Source organism: Harpegnathos saltator, unplaced genomic scaffold (genome assembly GCF_003227715.2).
Source record: "Harpegnathos saltator strain DR-91 unplaced genomic scaffold, Hsal_v8.6 scaffold54, whole genome shotgun sequence".
NCBI lineage: Eukaryota > Metazoa > Arthropoda > Insecta > Hymenoptera > Formicidae > Harpegnathos > Harpegnathos saltator.
This window is the reverse complement of record NW_020230360.1, coordinates 1,628,057-1,650,705: the sequence shown is the minus strand read 5'-3', so window position 1 is coordinate 1,650,705 and position 22,649 is coordinate 1,628,057. Positions and strand designations below refer to the sequence as shown.

The 22,649-nt window shown below is 30.8% G+C and overlaps 2 protein-coding genes and 1 pseudogene across 4 annotated transcripts; 1 reads left to right on the top strand and 2 right to left on the bottom strand.

Moving 5' to 3' along the window:
- Nucleotides 1–248: 248 nt before the first annotated feature.
- Nucleotides 249–3,423, top strand: LOC112589557 (uncharacterized). 3 transcript variants are annotated; one of them, XM_025303384.1, is made up of 6 exons: nt 249–514; nt 640–877; nt 955–1,176; nt 1,449–1,640; nt 1,809–2,237; nt 2,329–3,423. In XM_025303384.1, the coding sequence occupies exons 1-4, from the start codon at nt 357–359 to the stop codon at nt 1,503–1,505; spliced, it is 675 nt and encodes a 224-aa protein (XP_025159169.1). In that variant the 5' UTR covers nt 249–356; the 3' UTR covers nt 1,506–1,640; nt 1,809–2,237; nt 2,329–3,423. The 3 variants fall into 3 exon arrangements, with proteins under 3 accessions (XP_025159169.1, XP_025159168.1, XP_025159167.1); XM_025303383.1 differs by having other exon boundaries at nt 1,836–3,423; XM_025303382.1 differs by having other exon boundaries at nt 1,809–3,423.
- A 748-nt stretch (nt 3,424–4,171) lies between these two features.
- LOC112589562 (putative nuclease HARBI1) lies at nt 4,172–5,860 on the bottom strand (annotated as a pseudogene).
- A 1,526-nt stretch (nt 5,861–7,386) lies between these two features.
- LOC112589550 (uncharacterized) lies at nt 7,387–8,822 on the bottom strand. Its single transcript, XM_025303372.1, has 4 exons — nt 8,683–8,822; nt 8,260–8,485; nt 7,986–8,160; nt 7,387–7,755 (listed from the first exon to the last, which is right to left on the bottom strand). Exons 1-4 carry the CDS (start codon nt 8,758–8,760, stop codon nt 7,536–7,538), a joined length of 699 nt encoding a protein of 232 aa, XP_025159157.1. The 5' UTR covers nt 8,761–8,822; the 3' UTR covers nt 7,387–7,535.
- Between the last annotated feature and the right edge of the window lie 13,827 nt (nt 8,823–22,649).

The window sequence follows — 22,649 nt, the reverse complement described above, 5'->3', positions numbered from 1 at the left end:
TTTTATACACAATTTTACATTTTTAAAAAATCTAAATATAGCATAATAAAGTACTTTTAAAACCATAAAACTTTTGTCTAAAACATTTTTTCATATCTTTAATAGTTTCGATAATATTCGCTTAGAAAGACAAAAATCAACTTTGTTCAAGGGGTTGTTTCCACTCTTAAAACCGTTTTTGGGCACCAACGAAAAATTGTTTTGTTATTAGGTATATCTGCTCTACAATTATGCAGAGTTTCAGATTTTTTTGAATTTCCGCATTGCCGAATGTCCCTTGTAAGCGAAAATATTGGGTACACCCGATACTCAAACTGAAGCAACAGTAAGGAGACTGGCACAATTTAGTCCGCGAAATGATTTTACAAGATGATGATACATATTTTACTTATATGAGGATGACACCTAGTATGTTTGAATATTTATTATCAAAAGTTGGACCTACGATAACAAAAATGGAAACACATTGGAGAAAACCTATCTCACCAGCTGCACGATTGTCAATGACTATACGGTAAGTAGATTTATAATAACTTTATTTAATCTAAATATTATTGTCTCTTGTATTTATATTAAATAATAGATAGAAATGTTCTTATTCTTATATAACATGTAATAAATTAATTTTGTTATTTTTAGTTATTTGGCAAGTGGAGATGGATTTCATAGTATTTCACTTAGCTATAGAATTGGAAGAAGTACTACGATGTGTATTATAAGAGAAACTTGCGAGGCTGCTATATGGAGTTGTCTACATAAAGAAGAATTATTTACGCCAACAACAAATGGGTGGCAAGAAATAGCTCATGAATTTGAGAATAAATGGAACTTTCCAAATTGTATTGGTGCTTTGGATGGGAAGCACGTATCTATAATTGTAAGATTATATTAAAATATATACGTAAAAATTTTAATTACATATCTCATAAATATTAATAAATATTATTTCCATAGTGTCCTAAGAAAGCAGGGAGCACTTATTATAATTATAAAGGGTTCCACAGCATAGTGTTATTGGCGTTAGTGAGTGCAACGTACAAATTTTTAATTGTGGACATTGGCGCTCAAGGAAGGCATAGTGACGGAGGAATTTTTAAAAATTCAGCTATGGGACAACGATTTTATAACAATAATATGTATTTGCCTGATTCTTCTGCTATTAGTAACAGACATAGGGTGCGTTCGGGGAGCACGCTATTCGCACAATAAGTATCTAAGACCGTTCGAGGAGACGCTTTGTGGCGCTATAAAATCGATAATGACATCACTCTCAAAGCAGCGTAACGTCATTATTCGCGCAATTTTTCGCTATCATTTTCGAGGTAGGGCAGCAAATGCTATTAGCGCTAATTGGCGCTTATTCTTTCCTCGAACGTTCGATTGTGCTTTAAAGTGTTAGTCTATGATCTGTTCTTTTTAACTGCTGTTCTTTCAACCAATTACAACAGTGCAACCAGAAAGAACAAACCAATTGCGTCAAAAGTCAAATAAAGACAATTTATTAAACTGTGAGAAACTATTCACAATGGCTCAACCACTTAGTTAAATATCTGAAAATGTCGAAATTCATCTTTTAGATGAAAACGATGTGACATACACAATAAAAGTATCGCCAAATGATGCAGCGCGTGCAGAAAATGGTAATTATGATGACAGAGGTTATATAAGTATTCTATATGCTAATAATTATCCAAGTATAGAAGATAGATCAGTTGATATAATGGAAATTAATAAATTAGATTATAATAAAAGAGTGTGATTGATTTATGTCTCCTTTAATATATAGATATTATTCGTTATTCTTTTAGATACGATATTTACTACTTATCTTCTAGAAAGAGCAAAATCACAAGATTCAGATTTTGATGCAGCAAGTCTGTCAATGGAGTCTTCCAATTCTGAGGATAATAATGAATCAATGTTTAAATGGTCTCATGCGGCAATTCTATTGCTGGTAGAAAAGTATCGGCTGCAAAAAAATAACATTGTATCGGGTAAAATATCCCAGAAAAAAGTATGGAATAATATTGCATCAGCATTATTTGTTAAAGGCTATAATGTCACTGAACCTCAATGTCTTTCAAAATTTCACGGAATGAAACGAACTTATAAATCTATAAAAGATCACAATAGCAAATCAGGGAATAATCTTAGAACATGGCCTTATATGGAAGTCATGGAATCTTTGCTTGGTGAACGACCTATTATGTCGTCTCCAGCAATAGCCTCTTCAAGCAGTATGTGTTCTAATTCTAGATCTAATAGAGAATCTAACTTATCAAATGCAAATATATGTAACAATGCAAACTCAAGTAATAAAAATTTAAGCTATTCAAATTGTCAGAAGCGCAAGGCACAAGAAAGTACATCAAACATTGCTGAATCAATTTTACAAAGTCGGAAATTGGCTGAGAACAATAGTGATCAGAGGCACAAAGAAAACATGGACTTTGAAAAGCAAATGCTAAAATTCATGGGTAAAATTTTAGACAAATTATAAATGTTTTTATTTTAATTTACATGCAACAAAGATAAAACGAAGTTGTAGTACAAATTATAAGATTGTTTCCTTTGTTTTTGATAAAACATGTACCATTTATTTTCTTGTTTACTTCTTTTAGTACAATTAATATTTTATTTAGTTTTGTAAAATATAGTATAGTAGCTGGTACATCTATTATACTGCGTTCTGTCTTCCTTAATATTTTAAACATATTCTTAAAATTTGCTTTATTTTTTAATATTAATAATTAATATTAAGTTTATACACATAAGTATTCACTAATGTCTTCCCATTGTAATTTGAATTATTTTGACGATTTTCAACTTTATGCCTATAGATACATATTTTTATAATATAGTTAATTAGTTAGATAAAGTTCTTACGTAAACATAGTCATAGACGCAACGCATAAAGTTGTGAAAATCGTACAAATAACAGTTATAATAGCAAGAGATTAATAACTTCCTGTGTACATCTGTGATAAATTGAATAATGATTAAATGTATAAGTGATACTTAATGTTAAGAACACTGATATATAAAATAAGATTTTTCTTTCTATGTTGGAACAATTAAAATGTTTGGTAAATATTTCTGATGAAAGTTATGTGGAACAGAATTACTACATTCAGTTAACTTAATTAGTCTATTATAACAAAATTAATCAATCATATTGATCAGAAAAATAAATTGGTTCATTAATTTTGCTGCTTGGTCGATCGAAAAAGTTAACCAGAGTTAGTGATATTAGTTCTTTATGTATAACTAAGTATTACATTATACTTAGTATTACTTATACAGTGTTACATATATGTAACTTGTTTTTATTTTTATTGTACCTCAAGACAATACAAAGTATTTCATTTTTATTTTGTCGAAGGGAATGATTAATTAATATTAATGCTTGGTCGACCGATTAAGTTAAGCAGGGTTGGTGATATTAGTTCTTTATATGTAACCAACAATATTACATATATAACTTGCTTTTATTTTTATTCTTCAAGACAATACAAAGTATTTTATGTTTATTCTGTCGAGGGGAGTAATTGTATGTGTTAAAAATTAATTATAAACTATTATAAAACTAATATCAATAACAAAATGTATCTTTCATTTTATTCTTTTACTTTTTGTCCTAAATGCATTAATAACGAAGAGGATGTACTTATTATTTTAGAAGTAACACGGAAATGGCAATTTTTAAATATAATACTATTGTAAAAATAAATAAAGAATTCTTTTATATGTTATACTATTTTAATTTTATTAAACATGTACATATTAGTTTATATCTATGTTACAAAAGTATAAAAGATAATAACTTGTAAACTTCTTTAAAATAAAAAATACATTGCATTCCTAGCAAAATTAGAACTGTTTTAAGATTTATATGAGTCTTATTGGAAGTCTTTGGCTAATTAAGTCTCTTTTCAGAACACCTGTTGTATCATCTGCAGCAACTTGACGAGGAATATCATTATCTACTTCATTATTTAATAAAACAATGTCAAAATCATCATTTCTTAGTATACAAATATTATGCATAACACAACAAGCAAGTATATAATGAGCAATTAAGGCCGGTATTCATAATCGGATCTTAAATTTAAGACCGTCTTAAGTTTATTTTCAGATGCTATACAAATCATTTCATTGGCTATGGGGTATCTGAAAATGAACTTAAGACGGTCTTAAATATAAGACCTGACTATGAATACTGGCCTAAGTCAGTCCGATTCATGGTTGTGTAATAAACTTCTAAATCGACCTTTCAAGGTACCAAATGCTCTTTCAATGGCGATTCGTGCTGAAGAATGGCAGAAATTATAATTTTTTTGTCGTTCAGTCAAATGACTATTATCACGATATGGAACCATTAAATTATCATGAATTTTATATGCAGCATCATCAAGTAAATGGGAATCATCAGGAAATTTTTCTGGGTTACCCAATGCATCTTGAATTTCTGATTGACGAAAAACGCGTTGATCATGCACAGAACCTGCATGTCCAATATAGCAGTGCGTGAAACGAGCTTTGTGATCACAGATCCCCTGGAAGAATAGTACGATATATTCAATATATACAATATAGTGAGGAGGATAAATTCTTCCATTTAATATACTAAGTACATATTACAAACTTGTAGCTGAATGGAATGGTGACCTTTCCGATTAACATAGGCTTCTGGATGTATATGTGGAGATGGGATATTGATGTGAATACCATCGATAGCTCCTATGACTTTAGGGAAGGAACTAATTACTTCAAATCCTGTCTTGGATAGCATTGCCTGTTGGCCATTTAATTAATACTGGTGCTAAATCTGCAAGTATCTTGGTAACTCGACGTGTTGTTAATAAGGCTGTTGATCGACTCACATCAAACTTTTCACATATTGATCTAGGATTAAAAAACTTATGAATGAAAAATGCAACATTACCTTGAGTAGGTCTTATTATTAGATATAATGTACTAACCTGTAAGAATCTGGTGTAGCCATTCGCCAAATAGCAATAAAAAACTGTTTCTCTGGGGAGATCATTCCTAACCCTGGATATTTTCTCTTAAGTTTTGGGGCAATTATCAAGAGTACAAACTCAAAAGTGTCTCTGGATATTCTAGATAAGAAGTGTGTAGAACTAAAATTAGTACAGACATACAGCGTATTCGACTAGACCTGGGTTAATCCATGCTGGGTTACATAAACTCAACTTAGGCCCAGTTCCACAACTTGCTTTAAACGGAGTTTAAAGCTAATCCGATGGTTAAAAGCAATTTTAACCATAAAGTATATGCGCATATACTATTGCTTTTAACCATCGGTTTAGCTTTAAACTTCGTTTAAAGTAAGTTGTGGAACTGGGCCTTATTAGTCGAACGTATACTATACTATACTATATAGTACATATTCGATCAATAAGCTGGGTTTATTTAACCCAGCATGGGTGAACCCAAGTCCAGTCGAATATGCTAATAGAAAAATTTAGCTAATTTCTTTCCAATAAATACCGAATATCACTATACTAAACACTTTTTGTTGAAATTTCAAATGACATTATTGAAAAATTACATTACATTACATTACATTTATGTTATAATTTCTCACGTAACAATGTAAATGTAATAAAATACATATTGCATTTACTTTGCTGCAATATTTACTGAGCTACCATAAATAAATACATAATGTGAAATATGTTCACCATTCTATGATATATGTATAGAACTTTGAAAATTAATTAAAGATAATTTATCATTACCTAAAATTCTTGATCTTTCCACCTAGGTATCACCTCTTCCACATAATTTTGTAATCTTGGCAGTTTCTTCCGACGTCCTACTTTTAAATTAAAAAATTAAAAAATTAAATTAAAATTTAAAATTAAAAATTAAAAAATTAAATTAAAACACTTAATAATTTTTTTCTTTTTTGGTTATCCATATTTGCACCAACATCAGCCATATTGTAACGATAAATTCACTCAAGTGACGTTCGAGCAGCTCGAAAGCGTAAGCTGCTTATAGTCTCTCCGAACGCATCTATCAGCGTTAGCGTTTGTTGCGTGATAGCGTGCTCCCCGAACGCACCCATAATGTTCCATATGTTATTGTAGCTGACGAGGCATTTCAGTTGAATTCATTTACAATGCGACCATACCCATCGAAAAATTTAACAAAACAACAACGCATATTTAACTATAGATTAAGTAGAGCTCGACGAGTTATTGAGAATGCGTTTGGAATATTAGTTACTCGATGGCGTATTTATCAGAAACCTTTAAACACCAGTCTTGTAACAAGTGATGCAATAATAAAAGCAACAGTCTGCTTGCATAATTTATTAATGAGTACTTCAAATTACTGTGGAGGAAATTATGCTGATCAATTATTAGCAAATGGCCAAATAATTGAAGGAGAATGGAGACAAAAACACGTCAATAGTGATAATTACAGGAATAAAAGTTTTGGTAATAATAACTACACTAGACAAGCTGGTGAAATTCGGACAATTTTTACAGAGTATTTTATGAACGAGGGAAAAATCCCTTGGCAAGAAGATATTATGTAGGCAAGAGATTGTTATCATATTGTAAGTTTGTGTATTAATTCAAAAATAAAGATTATACATTTATATACATATATGTTCGTATTTTATTAAGACTAGTAACCACAATCTACATAAAATGTAACTTCTAAAATAAAAATTATCCTGATTTACAAGAATATTATTTTATATGTCAGACAAATCTTAATTTTGTATTAAGTACGTAATATCGTGTATTTGTGTGTGTAATGCATAATATATTGCACAACATAACTGTCATTTAGTGACATTTAACAATTATACATATACACACAAACAAATATTAAAAAGAAAACAATAAAACATAACTATATATAGAATATTGAAATAAAACATCGAATATTAAAATAAAACAGAATACTGAAATCAAACATATTACATATCTTCCTCTGCGATAAGTTTTAATATTATATTTTTAATACGTTTTGAGTTATCTGCACTCATCCCTCGCAGACATGCTTCAATATATTTTGTGAAACATTCAATTTCATCAGGTTTTGTATGAGGTTTATCTGCTGGTCTCGTTCGTACTAATTCCATCAAAATAGCTTCTTCACAAAGAGAACTTGTATCATTTTTTTTAACTATCTTTGTTTTTTCTGTTAAAATTGTTAAAATAAATATTGTTTTTTTTTGTATTACATGCAATAAAGAAAATATTTCTTATATATCAACAAAAACGTTTTGCAGATAAAAATGAATGAAGCAAAATACCCAGAACAAATCTTGTTTTGTACCGTAACAGAACGTTTTACAACACGCAAAATAATTACATTTAATAATTTATATATACGTACTGGTGCCTTTTGTTCTACACATTGATTCTTCAAAAGCTTTGTTTTTTATATCACAGCTATCTGAATCTAATGTGTATGAAAGTGTGAAAGCTGTGTAAAAAAATCAAAATAGAATTTTAAATAAAATATGCAGAGAATAAAAAAAATAACTAATCGTTGTATAGTTGCTTACAGTAATTCTTCTTCGGATACATTAATTGTGGTTTTAATAAAGTTCTATTATGTAATAATGATTTGTGCGAAATGTTATCTTCTTTTTCTGTACTGGTACTTGGTCCAGAAATAAGTGAAATAATGGATTCATCTGATTCTTTTTTTGCTGAAGCTAAAGGTACAGTTGGATCTATATTTTCAATGTTACTTTTTGTCCTAAAATACAGTTTCCAATTAAATTAAAATTAACTAATATTATTTCGTTATATATGATGATATACTGTCATTATTATTATTATAATTAATATAATCATTAAATTGAAATATTCCAATGATTTATTATGTATTATATGTTATTTTATATAGTATCAATAGTTCCATATTTTATATATGTATCTGTATATACATCTATATATTGTAGTTTATCAAAATCACACTATAAATACCTTCTATAATTTATTGTTGGTGTCAGAAAACGTAAACTTTCATAAAATGACCAAGTACTCTTCTTTTTTACAGCTGCACTACCACTTGGGATATAAGCACATTCTAAAGCATGCTCTTTTACGAAACGGTCCCTTATATTCTTCCACTTTATCTGGCTTGTACCAGCAGTTGTACCTACATAGATATACATATATATTTTTAGAAATATATACTCTTCAATTTTTACATATTAATATATGTTGAATAAACATACGCATATATATTCATTCTTACCTAAACAATTATCTATTTCAGCCCATAATACTTTTATATCTGATGGACCTCTGAACTTATAAGGCAGGGACGAGTTCCATAAAGGTTCTCTTTCGAATACTTCAGTAATTAATTTTTCGATATAATCATTTTTGCTCTTTGTGTTAATATCACTATTGTTACTGTTATAAATAGGGCAATCATGTTCCTCTGTAATATCTATTATATTATTGCAATCCCTGCACCACTGAAAATAAAAATTAAGTTATACATACGCAACAAAATTACATATAATAATTACCTTTACAATAAATATAATAATTAACCTATACCTGTTTCACATAACCTTATAAAAAACATCAATCATAAAATCAGTTCTTTCATCATATACTGTACTATAATTATGAATATTCATTAATATATAAATATTTTTTTTTTACTTACAACTTCAATATTATCCATTTCATTCTCCATAATTAGATTTTCTTTTCCAGAGTTATAAAATATTCGTTGGCGGAACATACGTTGACTTACGTTACTTCTATAGAAATATCTTACATCTCTATGGTTACTTTACGATATGTAAAAGATACATTACAAATAGCTATACCGCGTGGGAAAAGTTAAATCAACTTTAACTTTTTCCGCGCGGCGGAAGATATATATACACTCTTTCCGCAAAAGTAAGAGATTGATTGGCTACCGTGCTGACTTCCGCCGCGCGGCAAGCGTTTCCGCGTCCTGTGTGCAGGAGCCATTACCCCTTTTGCACCCGACTGCTGATTATTTCTCGTAGATTGAGCTTTACGTTTCAAAATAGTCTTGTAACGATTTTCACATTGCACTGCGTTTCGTTCAATATTCAATTCTGTTAGAATATCTTGTGATATTTGTATCCACATTGATTTTTTACATTTAAATTGTTTCATAGGCCCAATTAAAGGTAAATATTGCTCGTATTTATCTAATAACAAGCGTGTACTTGCATCACACCAAGCAGTTACTTCGTTTTTACTTTTAGTAGCCTCCATTTTCAAATCTGTAATAATATAAAGAATTACAAGATAACTGTAAAAAGCTAAAGTTATACAAAAATATCATATATAATAAATGTTATAAATAAAATAATGTGAACATAGAAATATTACACATATACTTATTTTGTTTTAACAATGTAACATATCTTTACCTCTCTACATTTTTCTCACGTTTACATATCTACTTTTTCCATTTTATAAAGATATTTCTTTACGTCGTTAATATAATATTTTTATTCTGAAATGTTAGAACTGTGAAATAGTGGTTGTTATTACAGTTCGGCTTTTGTTGAGACCAAAGGAGAAAGAAGAACGTTTCTATTTCGCGTGCACATGTAGGCACTGAAGAAGTTACTAACTCCACTGAGTTGGGTCAGTATAGGTTAACGCACTCAGTGTAATGCAAGTAACCGCACTCAGGTCAGTACAAACATATACGCACTCCGAGCACGTGCGCCTAGTAACAAAATGTTACTAGCCACTGGCACGGAGTAAGAGCACGCCAACCGAATTCGCCATTAGATAATGAAATGCCGTGATAAAAAATAAATAGAAAGTACAATAAGAAATTAAAAGAAACTTACTAATTACTGCGCGGTTTAAATTTGTCGATGAAAATGCCTTTTTATTGTTTTTGCTACCAAAAAAACTGTAATGAGATGCAAGTTCATTTGTAAATATCTTTCTTAAAATGCCGTTTGTTGAAGTAATGCTATGGTCTCCCAATGTGGATAAATATGATATCTTAAAATATATTATTATTTAGATATTACGCTTTGTTAAACACTTGGTGTGCACGTACAAACATACCAATTCGGAAAAATTGCCGTTATCTGTTAAATAAGTATCAAGCAGAGTCACGTCTTCAAAATCCTTTAATGGAAGTTGTACAGGTAAGTTTGGCTCTTGAAAGTTTGGGCCTTCAAGACATCCCTTTCCCTTTATTGTCTGCAGAATTTCCTCGTTTTGTTGTATTATTTGTCGATATTGTTGTTTAACAAAGACAACGGTTCGTAAAAGAACTATGCTTAATGCATTTGAAGAATTCTCTGTACATATATTTTAAAATAGGATTATATAAATATATATACATATATATTATAGGAGTATATATTATAAATAATGAGTACCATAGTGTAGAAGTAAATTGTCAATATTACCTGTACTCCCTTCCTCCCCGACTTCTCCTCCCGTATTTGCTGCCACTTCCTGATTATGACTTATGGAAGATGATGTTGAAGGTACAAATTTATCCTTTGCACCCACTTTGGTTATATTATTACATACATTGTCCTTGACAATTATAAGAGGTCTAGGAGATATCTTTTTACTGATAGTTGTTTGTTCTTCATTAGACGATTCAGATTCTGTTATATATCTTTTTGGTTTATTCACTGTTCTTTTTTTGTAATAATTTCATTCTCATCCGTCCCGATGTCTGATGTATATTGATATTTGTCTACTTTTTCTTGTACTTTTTCAAAATTCTCTAAAATCATAGGACAGCAATAAAAACAATGTTTATATGTAAATTTATATTGTTCTACTTACCGGTTATAAAGAGAATTTTTCTTATTTTATATACAGGGTGATTCAAAACAACCTTCCATTATTAAAAGTATAAAATCCTGATAAAATTCTAAAACAACTTTTCCTCTTGCAAAATTTTGGCAAAAGCTTAGATTTTAAATTATTAACAAAAATAGTAGACCTATTGCGGGTCGGGTACGGGAAGTAGACAGGTGCGGCGCAACTCACCGTCAGACGTGGGCGCTAACGCGGAGTACCCGCAGCAATCAGCTGATCACACTACACATGTTATACACTAGCTACGTTCCAATATTCATTGCCAGCATAAAAATCTGTATTTTGTATCTGGAACGTGGTGTGACGGATGTCTTGTTCGGTTGGGGTACAGCTCGGCGTATTTTCGAGCAGCAGCGGCGACCTGGCCGTGACAGGCTCCGAGTGTCAATAGCATGTCATAATATTCTTCGTTCGTGTATGCTGCCATATCGTCTTGACGTTAACGCTTCCAATAACCGCAGGATTATTGATTAACGCATCGATTGTTTCAACGCATTTATACGATCGTCGCGGGATGTCCATTGGTCCATCCCCCACCACGCACGACCGCCGCTTCGCATTGGTCGTGCAATGAATACGAGTGAATGAGTGAGAAAGAGACAGAAAGACTCGGAGAGACCGAGAACGTGCTTGCGTGTGTGTGCGCGTACAATCCTGGCTGTTTTTCAAAATTTTTGCCAGTTATAACAATCACCTAACGTCACAGAAAATACAGATTTTTATGCTGGCAATGAATATTGGAACGTAGCTAGTGTATAATATGTGTAGTGTGATCAGCTGATTGCTGCAGGTACTCCGCGTTAGCGCCCACGTCTGACGGTGAGTTGCGCCGCACCTGTCTACTTCCCGTACCCGACCCGCAATAGGTCTATTATTTTTGTTAATAATTTAAAATCTAAACTTTTGCCAAAATTTTGCAAGAGGAAAAGTTGTTTTAGAATTTTATCAGGATTTTATACTTTTAATAAGGTTTTATACTTTTAATATGGAAGGTTGTTTTGAATCACTTTGTATATTCCATTTTTCTGTAGGATGTTCTCCCTTTCTCAATAATTTATTGAAATTATCCTGTGTTTTAACAGGTGGCCACAACAGTTCGCCTTTTCTTGGTGTTAGCCACTGCGAATGAATAATGGCTAAACTATTATCGTCATTTCCTTCGATTTCCAATTTGATTCCTACGAATGCCATCTATATATATGTATATATATATATATATATAAACAATATAAAATATTGTACGAGATTTATGTAAATAAATAATGAGTAAATATTTTACATACGTGTACATTACAATATAACCTCACATCTCTAATAATCTAATTAAAGATTAATCAAGATAATATTGAAATATATCCTCACCTTATCTTACATTAGTATTGAAATACATGCAACTTGTAAACTTTTATATAAAAAGTGTAAAACATTTATTTGCACCACGGACGTCTGAATAATTAAGGACGAGAAGGCCAATATTAGCGGGTAAGGAGAACAGCCATTTTGAGATTGTTCTTTGTAGTTGCACTACTGTACAGCAGAGTACGTTCGGAAACGGTACTTTCTATTGGTCGTTAGAAATATGTCTTTTCGACGTATAAATGACGTATTACTTTGGTATATACAATCACGTCAAAATTACGTTCCATTTAAGTCATCTGACGTCTTCGTCATCAAAATTACGTAATTTTTACGTCATTTCGACCTTGTCTTGTTAACTAGGTAAAAATACCGTAAACCAGGGATACTTTGCACAACATTTTGACCTTTTCTAATTCCCTATGTGAAAAATCAGCATTGTATCAACATTTAATTTATGTAAACATGGTAATCATTGCTTAAGGATGTAAGAAACAGATTTTTATCTTAAAAATATTTAAAAAAATTTTCTAAGTAATTTTTCCAGATTTTTGAAAATTTGTGCAAAGTTACCCAGGCATGGGGTTACTTTGCACCGTATTGAAAAATCTATACAATTCTTATAGTTAGTCTGGATCAGTGCAAAGTAACCTCATTATTTTGTCAGTAAATGGTTACCATTAATTTAAACCTAGAATCATTAAAGTAGAAAGGATAATCATTAATATATCATACCTACTTTTCGTATTTAACACTTTTAATGCAATCTTATGGTAAATCCATATCATTCAACACAAAATAAGTTGGTAGGTAATGAACTAAATGTTAGTTCATGTAATAGAGGCACAGTGAAAAAAACAAAAATCAACTTAAAATTAAAATAAAAAAATGGAAAAAAGATATTTCTGAACAATAAGAAAATAGTTCATTAGCCCCATTGGAAGTCCAATTCAAGCACTCTGTACAGTTCTCTAGTTTTGCTAACTTTCTTGGGTTCTTTGATATGAGACAGAATATCATTCCATTCATAGTATAATATATCTTCACATCCGTCGGGCCACTTCCATGCTTTTCCAGTTTTCACCATTGATTTTACGACTGCGCCATTTTTCTTGACCTTTGTAATTTGTCCAGGAAAAAGTTCTCCTTCGTAAGTGAAGACAACGAATTCATTTTCTTCTCTTCTTACTGGTGTTCAATTGTTTGAGTTAGATTTCTTACTGTCTTCCTCTCGGTTGCTTAAGTCATTTTCCAAATCACTGAATGTTTCTAGAGTGGAACTGTCATCATGGCAGGAAAAATCATCTGGATCCTCTTCTTCAGACTCAGCTTTTGACTTTTTGGTCTTTGTGATAAGTGTCCTCTTCTTTCTTCTCTTATTCTGCTCAGCATTAACTTTGCTTCCAGAAGCAGCGTGTAAACCTTTATTGTTGTTTTTGTCTTCTATATCTTCAGTGCTAACACTTTTACCTGCAGGAACAGTCAGCTTTTTTCTTCGTTTCTTGACGCTTTCAGAGCTCAAAACACTGTAAACTTAATACTGAATATCGCGCGCGATGAGGAGCGAGCGAGCTTTTTCTTTATAGCTTTTTCCTTATAGCTCGCTCGCTCCTCGTCGTTCGCGCTCTCTTGCTCTTCGTCGCGCTCGCTTGCCTTTTGTCGCTTGCGCTCGCTTGCTCCTCGTCGTTCGCGCTCGCTCGCTCCTCATCGCGCGCGCTCGCCTCTTGTCGCTTACGTTGTCCCTCGCCGCGCGCGCTTGCCTATCGCCACTTGCTGATTTCGCCTGTATCAAATGTCTACGTGCTTACTGCAGTCGCCATCCGCTCTCTACGCGCTCGTTGGCTCACATGTTTTAATTAATAACTCGATAACTATTGGCAATTTGACATTATGGTACATGACTTTTTTTCTCGGCTACACCCAATCTATCTCCAACTTTCGTCTGCATGATCAGCTATCAAACATCCTGTATAAAGTGTATGTTATGTAACAGTTACATTGTTGGGTAGAAAATTATAATATTGATATTATGTTATTGACAATTTGTGTTTATATGTAACTTTGTTACATATAAAGTATACGTAACAGAGTTACGTATAAACACAAACTCCACAGGTTTATAAACATAAATAGGTAACACTCTGTTACCTGTGAATTTTTATTGTAATATAAGAAATGGATTTTATTATTGCCAACATGTAAACTTCTTGATTGCCCAATATCCACAAGGCTATAGCTATCTGTTTCTCCGGTAGTATCTTAGGCCAATTGTCTAGTTGCAATAAGTATGGTCCAATATGTTATATCAATACTTCAAAAGTTTCTCTTCTGATGCGAAAATGTGTTTTAAAATCTAAAAGAAAACATATACATATATAACATGACAAAACAATATTATATATGCATTATATAAAACATTTAAAAAAATTTATATGCTTATATTATTTTATACACCTATGTACGTGTACGCATATTAAACGATATTTAAATAAATCTTTTTTTGTTTATAAGTATTGAACCCATATTATTGAAATCACTGTTTAACATTGTTATATTCAACTCAGTAGTGTGTATATATCCTTCTTACCTGTCAATGAATAATAAAGAACGACGTTTTCATAGAAGTTATTAATTTTAATATGTTCTTCTCTTACTCTACGTATTTGCCATTCAGGTTCATTTTCCTAGTCATCATTAAACATATTCCATAAAAGTAATAAATCCATGTTTGTGTTCTATAAGAATATTTATAAAAATATTTTTGTTAAACAAAAATATGAATAAAATTATAAGTTACCTAAGATATATACCTAAGATATGTATGTATACACAACTATAAAAAATTAGGTTTGATATCTTAATATGGTTTTTTCGAAATGCAAATAAATCAAGATGCAATCACGTCCTTTACTCGTCATGAGCTAATCGGATCTATCGGATTGCTCCGAGGACACGTTTCATAAATCGGATTAGTCTAGGGAACTTTTTCTAAAGTCAGTTTATATCACTGCTTCCAATTCGATTACAAATCAGATTGCTAGAAGTAAGCACCCTATATGTATTAATTCTGTATGTATTCTAAGAAAATATAATAAATTGAAAGTGCTTTATACTTATGGCCAAGGCTGTAGATATATGTATACGTGCGTATAACCATATGTTAGTAATGAACTTTTTGAGGAGCTTTTCTTTATTATTGAATATATAAACTCATAGATATTTTTTGAGGAAGGAAATATAGACATTTTTTGAGGAAAAAAATAATGTATATAGATAAAACAACAGCTTATTTCTATTCACCAATTTTTTTTAATTCCCTTAGCTTTTTTTAAACTTTTATAAAACAAACATGTTTGTTTATATTATAAATAATTGTAAAAACAAGTTATTAACCTATTTTTATCACATAAGAATAATATTTTTATCATGTAAGAATAAGAATAATATAATGTTTTATTGGAACGTTTTACTTAAAAACTACGAAGTATATTTATTTCTATTCAAGTAAACAATAAATATATACCGTAATGCAAACAATGTAAAAACTAATAAAAATATAAAAATTAATACAAATAATCTAAATCATAATACTTTGTAAAAATTACACATTATTTTTTAAATGATAAATAATTTTAGCAAGAGCTTTTTTATTTTTGGTTATTCTTGGTTTTCCGATTTCTAAATTTTCATTAAATATATTTAACACAGCTTCTTCTCCTTTTACTTTATAAGTTTCTTTCAACATATTTCTTTCAACATAAGTTTCTTTCAACATATCATATGTAATATTTTCTTTGGCTATTTTTTTAAGTAAATCTCTGGATATATTTTTTAATTCATTTAATTTGTCTAAATTAGCTTTTACTTTCTCAGATTCTAATTGTTCTAATAAGCAATGTTCGTACGTTTTGCTGTACTTAAGTAATTCTTCTTTATTAGTATAGTAAATCAATTTTTCAAGAATTTGAACATCAAACATTGCTTCATGAAAACTGTCACCGACTTGATTTCCTGAATAATCTCGAGCTAATGTTGATAACTTGAACTGTCCAGGACACTTTCGGTCACGAAAAATTTGTCTAAAAATTGTTAAGCTGTCACTAAATCCAGATATAATACTGAAAGATTTCCCCAAATCGTTATCAATAATTGCTCTCAATAATCTTGGGACATCAAATCTGGCATTATGTGCCACGAATAAAATAGTTTTTTTACAAAACTTTAAAATTGGTTAAAGGCAATAAGAGCGTTTTTTATATTTACTGTAACAACTTTTTCATCATTTAAATACAGTTCACCTGCAATTATATTTAAACCTGTAATTTTTGAAACATTAGGTGAAATCACTTGCTCAGGTTTGATATAAATGCTAAATTCATTATTATTACATTTTGCCGCAATTTGTAATATTTCATCAGTCATACTTAGTCCACTAGTTTTGAGATCGAGGTATACTATGGAATCTGCCGCTTTTGTAGAACTTATCTTTTTAGATTTTGCATCTACAAATGATGTTTTATTGTCAGTTGGTTTCATTGTAATGCCACAATTTGATTTGTATGTAATTCCTTCAAAATTCTCTTTTCTTTTTCTCAATTTTTCTCTATCGTTCGCTAATTCTATTCTACGCAATTTTTCTCTTTAGTTGATGTTTTTATCAGTCTCTGCTCTCTTAATTTGTCATATGTAACAGCATAATTAACTGTATGAGTGCCTGGAGATAAACTCAATTTTTCTTTTATTTTTAGTAAAGAACGTTCGCCGTCATTTTTACAACATACAGCACTGGCTACGCGAAAATCAGCTGCTGCGCTCTTACTTAACAAACTTAACAAACATTTTTCGGAGCTTTATGAGCTATTATATTGTTGACACTTTCGTTGGCTTGACTGGAAGCTGCAACGGAGAATTTACATGTATTATTAGCATATTTATTAAACATGTTAACCAATTTTCTATATAAAATTTGGTCCTTTAGCTTTTCAGTTTGGTTTTCATTTTTGTTTTCACGTTTGCACCATTTTCCACAATTTTTATGTTGTCCAAATAAATGTTCGGGAATATTGCGTATTGCACTTGCAGTTCTACACTTTTACCTTTATTCTGAGCTATTGCGTATGAGAAACATTTTTTTATATGTTTAATTACGCCTGTTTTATTTAACTCCTTGTAAAATTTTGCTAAATCATATAATTCTTTTCCAAAGTTTTTCTTTAAATGATTTTTATCAGCTAATTTATAAATTTTGTATGGATTTCCTTTTCGTACAGCTGCAATAGTGCTGCTGTCTTCGTCGCCAATAACAACAAGAACATTTAAACCTGTATCATGCAGAATCTTGCTGTTATTTATTAAATCAGCACCGGTATCTGCCTCCATGGCTTTCGCGCTGCCTTGAAAGTTTTTTCGGCAATCATGATCCGTCTTATTGTGTCCCAAATCACATGAAGTGCATTTGCGATTGCGAGTTTTATAATCTAAAATCTTGCCACTCAAAAAGCCAATGATTGTTCCGTATTCGTTGAGGCTGTCGTAGCTTCTACCATTACCTTTCCCAGCTGGCACACACTCGTCATTTTGACGTCATTTTCTGGTCATATACTGACCAAAAATGACGTCTTAAATGACGTATATATGACCGAAAATTGTCGTACTAAAGTCACAGACTATTGACGTCATGACATGTACGTTATAAAGACGTCATTTTATGACGTCTTTTATTAAATGTGATTTAAACGTAAAATATACATTAATAAGTAACAGAACACAATGAATCGATTATGAAGTATTTATTACACTCAGTAATATCAACACAAATACAATATTAATTAACAATTAAGTTTTATATTAATATACTTAATTAATATAAGGCACTACAATTACTGAATAATACATAACGCAAAAAAAAATATGAGACAATTAAGTTACTCATCTATACTATGTATAATGGGGAGAGATATAAAAGAGTTGCAGTCAGTAGGAAAAATAATACATTTGCCACATATATGAGATATAGGCCATGCTGTAATATCGTTTGAGAGGTTCTTCATAGTTTTTATATTAAGCTGCGATGGTTGGTATGGATATTCGTAGAAAGAGGAATACTCCTTAAACTGTTTTCCAATTATAAAAATCGCATTGTTAGTTATGACAATGTTTTATATTTCCACAACTGTATCATCATCTATAAGACAGTAACAGTCTGCCTTACTGTATTGTTTTATTGTTAAAATAAAATTCTCAAAATATAATTTCATATATTGTTTGTCCCATGAACAAGAATTAAAAATTAAAGGGCTCGAGTTATGCTCTAGTTTGCAGGGGAAACGTAAATATTTATTTTCAGTTATCCTATTTTTAGGTAATGCAACATGAATTTCTGTAATTCTACGATATATTTGTTGTAGTGGATTAGTTGGACACTTGACGAATTGTTTTAGCTGGCCTAAATAGTTTTCGAACGGGAAAGCTGAAAACTCATTTAAGTTATCATAAACTTCAACATCATCACAAATATGACTTAATAAATGAACATTATAGACTATAAACTCTAAACCATATAAAGCGTCTTTGCAGTGATTAATAAAAGTATGTAAAACCTGTTTTACACATAATAGGGTAATATTTTTTATATGTGTATTTAATAATAGCACAGAAACTGCAAAGTGTAGGAGAAGAAAATTTTCGTAAACAGCTGTATCTACTACATCTTTCAAAACTACGATTCCTGCATGAAGCAAAAAAAATCGAAATTCTGTCGCTTCCCAGTGATGAATTTCTTCAAGTGAACGCGGCTTACGGTTAAATTCTATTGGAATAAACTCTCTTAAACTAATCAGATGCTTCGAAATAATATCTACTTTTCTGTGTGATATACATACTCCTAATGGAACTCCAAGCCAAATGAATATTAATTTTTTAACAACATCTAAACAGATATTGTGCATGTAATCAATTGGAAAGTATGTTACTAAATCGATTGGTAAAGATAATAAAGGCGTTGTACCTATATGATGATTAGAGACCCTTAAAATAAGAGACTGGTCAATGTCGACTAGCACGTTTGATTGGTTGGAAAGAAAATGGCGGCACCAATCAGTGAGGATCGAGCAGGCGGAATATTTGAAAGATAGAAATATGAAGAACAATAGTAAAAACACATGTATATCTGTATAATATTTAGTAAATAAATATAAGAACTCTGATGATTGACTGTTTGGAACAAATATACATAATATATTGTCCACACCAAGAAGGAAGGAAGGAAATATGAGAACTATTGACAGTTATATTGAAATGTTATTTATTTTACAATATTGTACATTGCCATGGTTTTATTATTAAATACAGGTTTATCTAGTCGTTTCGCATGACAACTTTGTTTCACCTTAAATTTTATAAAACGCAGTTTTATTTTATAACCTAATGCGTGACAATCTTTTAAGGTATCGCAGACAATATTATTCATTTTTGTAATAAAAAAATGAACAATATCACAATTTACCGTTTTAACATAATTCAAATATCTTTTAATAATAATATTCATTTCAAGAAAATAATAGAAGGTATTTTTGTTAACAAAAAATAATGTATTCTTTTGATAACATTTTATACTAACTAAACGTGAATATGTTATATTGGGATCATACGTCTTTGATCCAGCAGAATCAATACAATCTGGGCACACTTTGTAAGTTTTACATATACTAGTGATAATATAACCACATACATAATATAATGAATTTAATTCCAGATTATCTAATTTCATTATTTTGGTTTCAATTTCAGGTGGAATTACAAGTATTTGTGTACATTCTTTATTTACATGTTGTCGCATAGGACGTTTTAAAAAGTCAGCCAACAAATCACCACTATCTTGTTTATAATTAGTGTTTGATAGGTTTTGCAAATACTGAGAAACAGTGAATATTTTTAAACTTTGTTTAAACTGCAGTGCGTTCGGTGTGGGAAATTTTTTCCTAATATTTGAAAAGAGATTTTCAACAAAATCGTTAGAAAAACGAGCTCCTATTACGTATAAATAATGGCGTTCTTTAATTAAATACTCAGCTACTTCGATATAAGATTTGGTTGTTATAATAAGGCCAGTTTGTACAGGTTTGAATATACCTTGGTTTCCTACTTTCATTTCGCAAAATAAATCAATACATGATTCCAAAAATGCTATGGTTTGTGTATATGTTTCTTCTGATTTCTCATTTCCAGGTTTCTTTCTTAAAGCAAGTATTTCATCGTGCGTAGTAATCAGAGCAAACCATTTGGAAACAATTTCAATAAATCTCGCTGTAGTTAAATATTCATTTTTATGACGTTCTTCACTTAGATAATCCAAAGCATTACTTACGTGTGTACTCAACATATTATGTGCTTTGTTTACTCTCATTTTGTTAAATCGCGTTAGAGTAATGACCTCTTTGTTTAATTTAGAAGCTAATTTGATATCTAAATTTTCTTGTTCTTGTACCAACTCTTCCAAATGTGAAAATTTAACAACGCACGATGATAGTTTATGAGTTTGAACAAATTTGTCTGGCAATGCTATCAGTTTATTATTAATAATAGCGGCTCTGAGATTTTTTAAAAGGTGTGGGCTATCAGCAAAAAAATATAACTTTCGAGTATTATCCATTGGATGAGGTACAGAATTTCGTATTATAGAATGTCTATGCAAACCAACATTGAAAGCTCTCCATATAGCTTGATTAGTACTTCCCATATCGGATGTAATACTGTGTACTCGAAGACCTATTGATTCAGCCTTTTTAATGATTGTTTCTATAATAGGTTTTAAACGTGCACCATTAAAGCCACCAGGAGTATATTTATATGCTACCACTTGCTTCCACCGATGAAATATGCCAGCAAGCATAAATACCAAGCCATGCGTAGCTGTAGTGTTTTCTCCTTAAAAGTGTGTGAAGTAGCAAATGAAACCAAATGATCAATTATCAATTATCAATTATCATTTACCCTATATATTGTTACAAATTGAATTGTGCAGGAATTACCACGACTGTTAGGAATAGTAGAATTTCCTATAAGTGAATTTGTACAAGAATCAAATTGTTCACCGGGTGTTATAGCTACTTCATCAAAGCCAAGCATGCAATCGCAATGTCTGTAAACTGTCTAATTGTTTCCTTCATAGCGTCAAAAACGTCGTCTAATATTCCAGAGGAAAAATCCAAACCTTCAACAGATCTTCTTAAGGTACGCAGTGAAGGTAACGGAATATTTTCTTTAATCAACTGCGCATAACCACTACTGGTACAACAAGCTTTTATGCGAAGAGCTTTCTTAATAGTTTCCTTTGACCAACTACTAATGCGTCGCTTACTAGAATCTGATTGTAACCATCGAATTTGATCATCGTTAAACACTTTATGTAGAATCGTTTTTTCTAGTCGCAGTTTATGCGTGCTGAATTTTTTAACACGATTCATGAGAATTTTGTTCGAGTGTTTCAACTTATCATGATCTTTTTGTAATTTCGTAAATTTTTCGTTTGCTTCTTTTACCTGTATACCTCTATCTTCTAGTTTCTGTTGTAACAAATGTATTTCTTCAACAGCATGCTCCAATGTAAACGCTGTTGTATTACATGATGATGTTGCTACACAAATATTTGTCTCATCATTTCTATTCACATTATTACTAGAAGATAATAAGATATAAATACCTGAATCATTCAGTTGATCATATGATTGAAAACTGCCAGAAAACAATACAGAATTATCTTCAAATTGACTGTTATCTGTATCAATGCTTATGGATTTTTCAATGTGTTCATTGTCGCCTTCAGTAGTTCGTAATTTCTGTACTTGTAATTCATGTTCATCGAGAAATATATTAGTTGTTTCAGGTAACTGTTTTTCATAAATAGAAAAAATAGTTGGTATGGCATCTCTTCTCAATTTTTTCGTACCATCTTGTCGAGGTTTCTCCCACATATTTGGAGCAAAATGGATCTATATGTACAATCGCAAGATACACATTTTTTTCCTATTATTTGGCCGTAGTTATGCAAGAAACAACCAACCCACATGGACTACGTTTCGAGAAAAATAAAGATAAAGATTTGACGCATGATTTATAAACTACAGATAGTATTGAAATTCTGTATAATTGTTCAAGAAATCAAGCATGGTTAAGTTTCTACTCTTTAGAGGTATACATTGGTAAGCTTAATTCTTAAATAAATTTAGTAAAAAAGACGTAATTAGGAAAAATAGTGCGACTGATAGAAAATAAAAATTGTTTTTTAATTAATTTTAGACGCCCATGGGGCTTGGATCGTTTTCCTATTACATAGAAAGACGAATGGACTACTCATTGGTAACAAAAATTCAAAAATTTTAATTTTGTGGGTTGGTTGCTTCTTACATAACTACGGCCATTTATGTATTTCAT

Bases quoted from the DNA above. Each gene is read 5' to 3' on its own strand.
- LOC112589557 (XM_025303383.1), top strand. From the start codon at position 357: ATGATTTTACAAGATGATGATACATATTTTACTTATATGAGGATGACA. The intron at 878-954 runs GTAAGATTATAT...TTATTTCCATAG, and splicing joins GGAAGCACGTATCTATAATT to TGTCCTAAGAAAGCAGGGAG. The intron at 1,177-1,448 runs GTGCGTTCGGGG...CAATTACAACAG, and splicing joins CTATTAGTAACAGACATAGG to TGCAACCAGAAAGAACAAAC.
- LOC112589550 (XM_025303372.1), bottom strand. From the start codon at position 8,760: ATGTTCCGCCAACGAATATTTTATAACTCTGGAAAAGAAAATCTAATT. The intron at 8,486-8,682 runs GTAAGTAAAAAA...TTTTATTTTCAG, and splicing joins AAATGGATAATATTGAAGTT to TGGTGCAGGGATTGCAATAA. The intron at 7,756-7,985 runs GTATTTATAGTG...ACTGTATTTTAG, and splicing joins CCAACAATAAATTATAGAAG to GACAAAAAGTAACATTGAAA.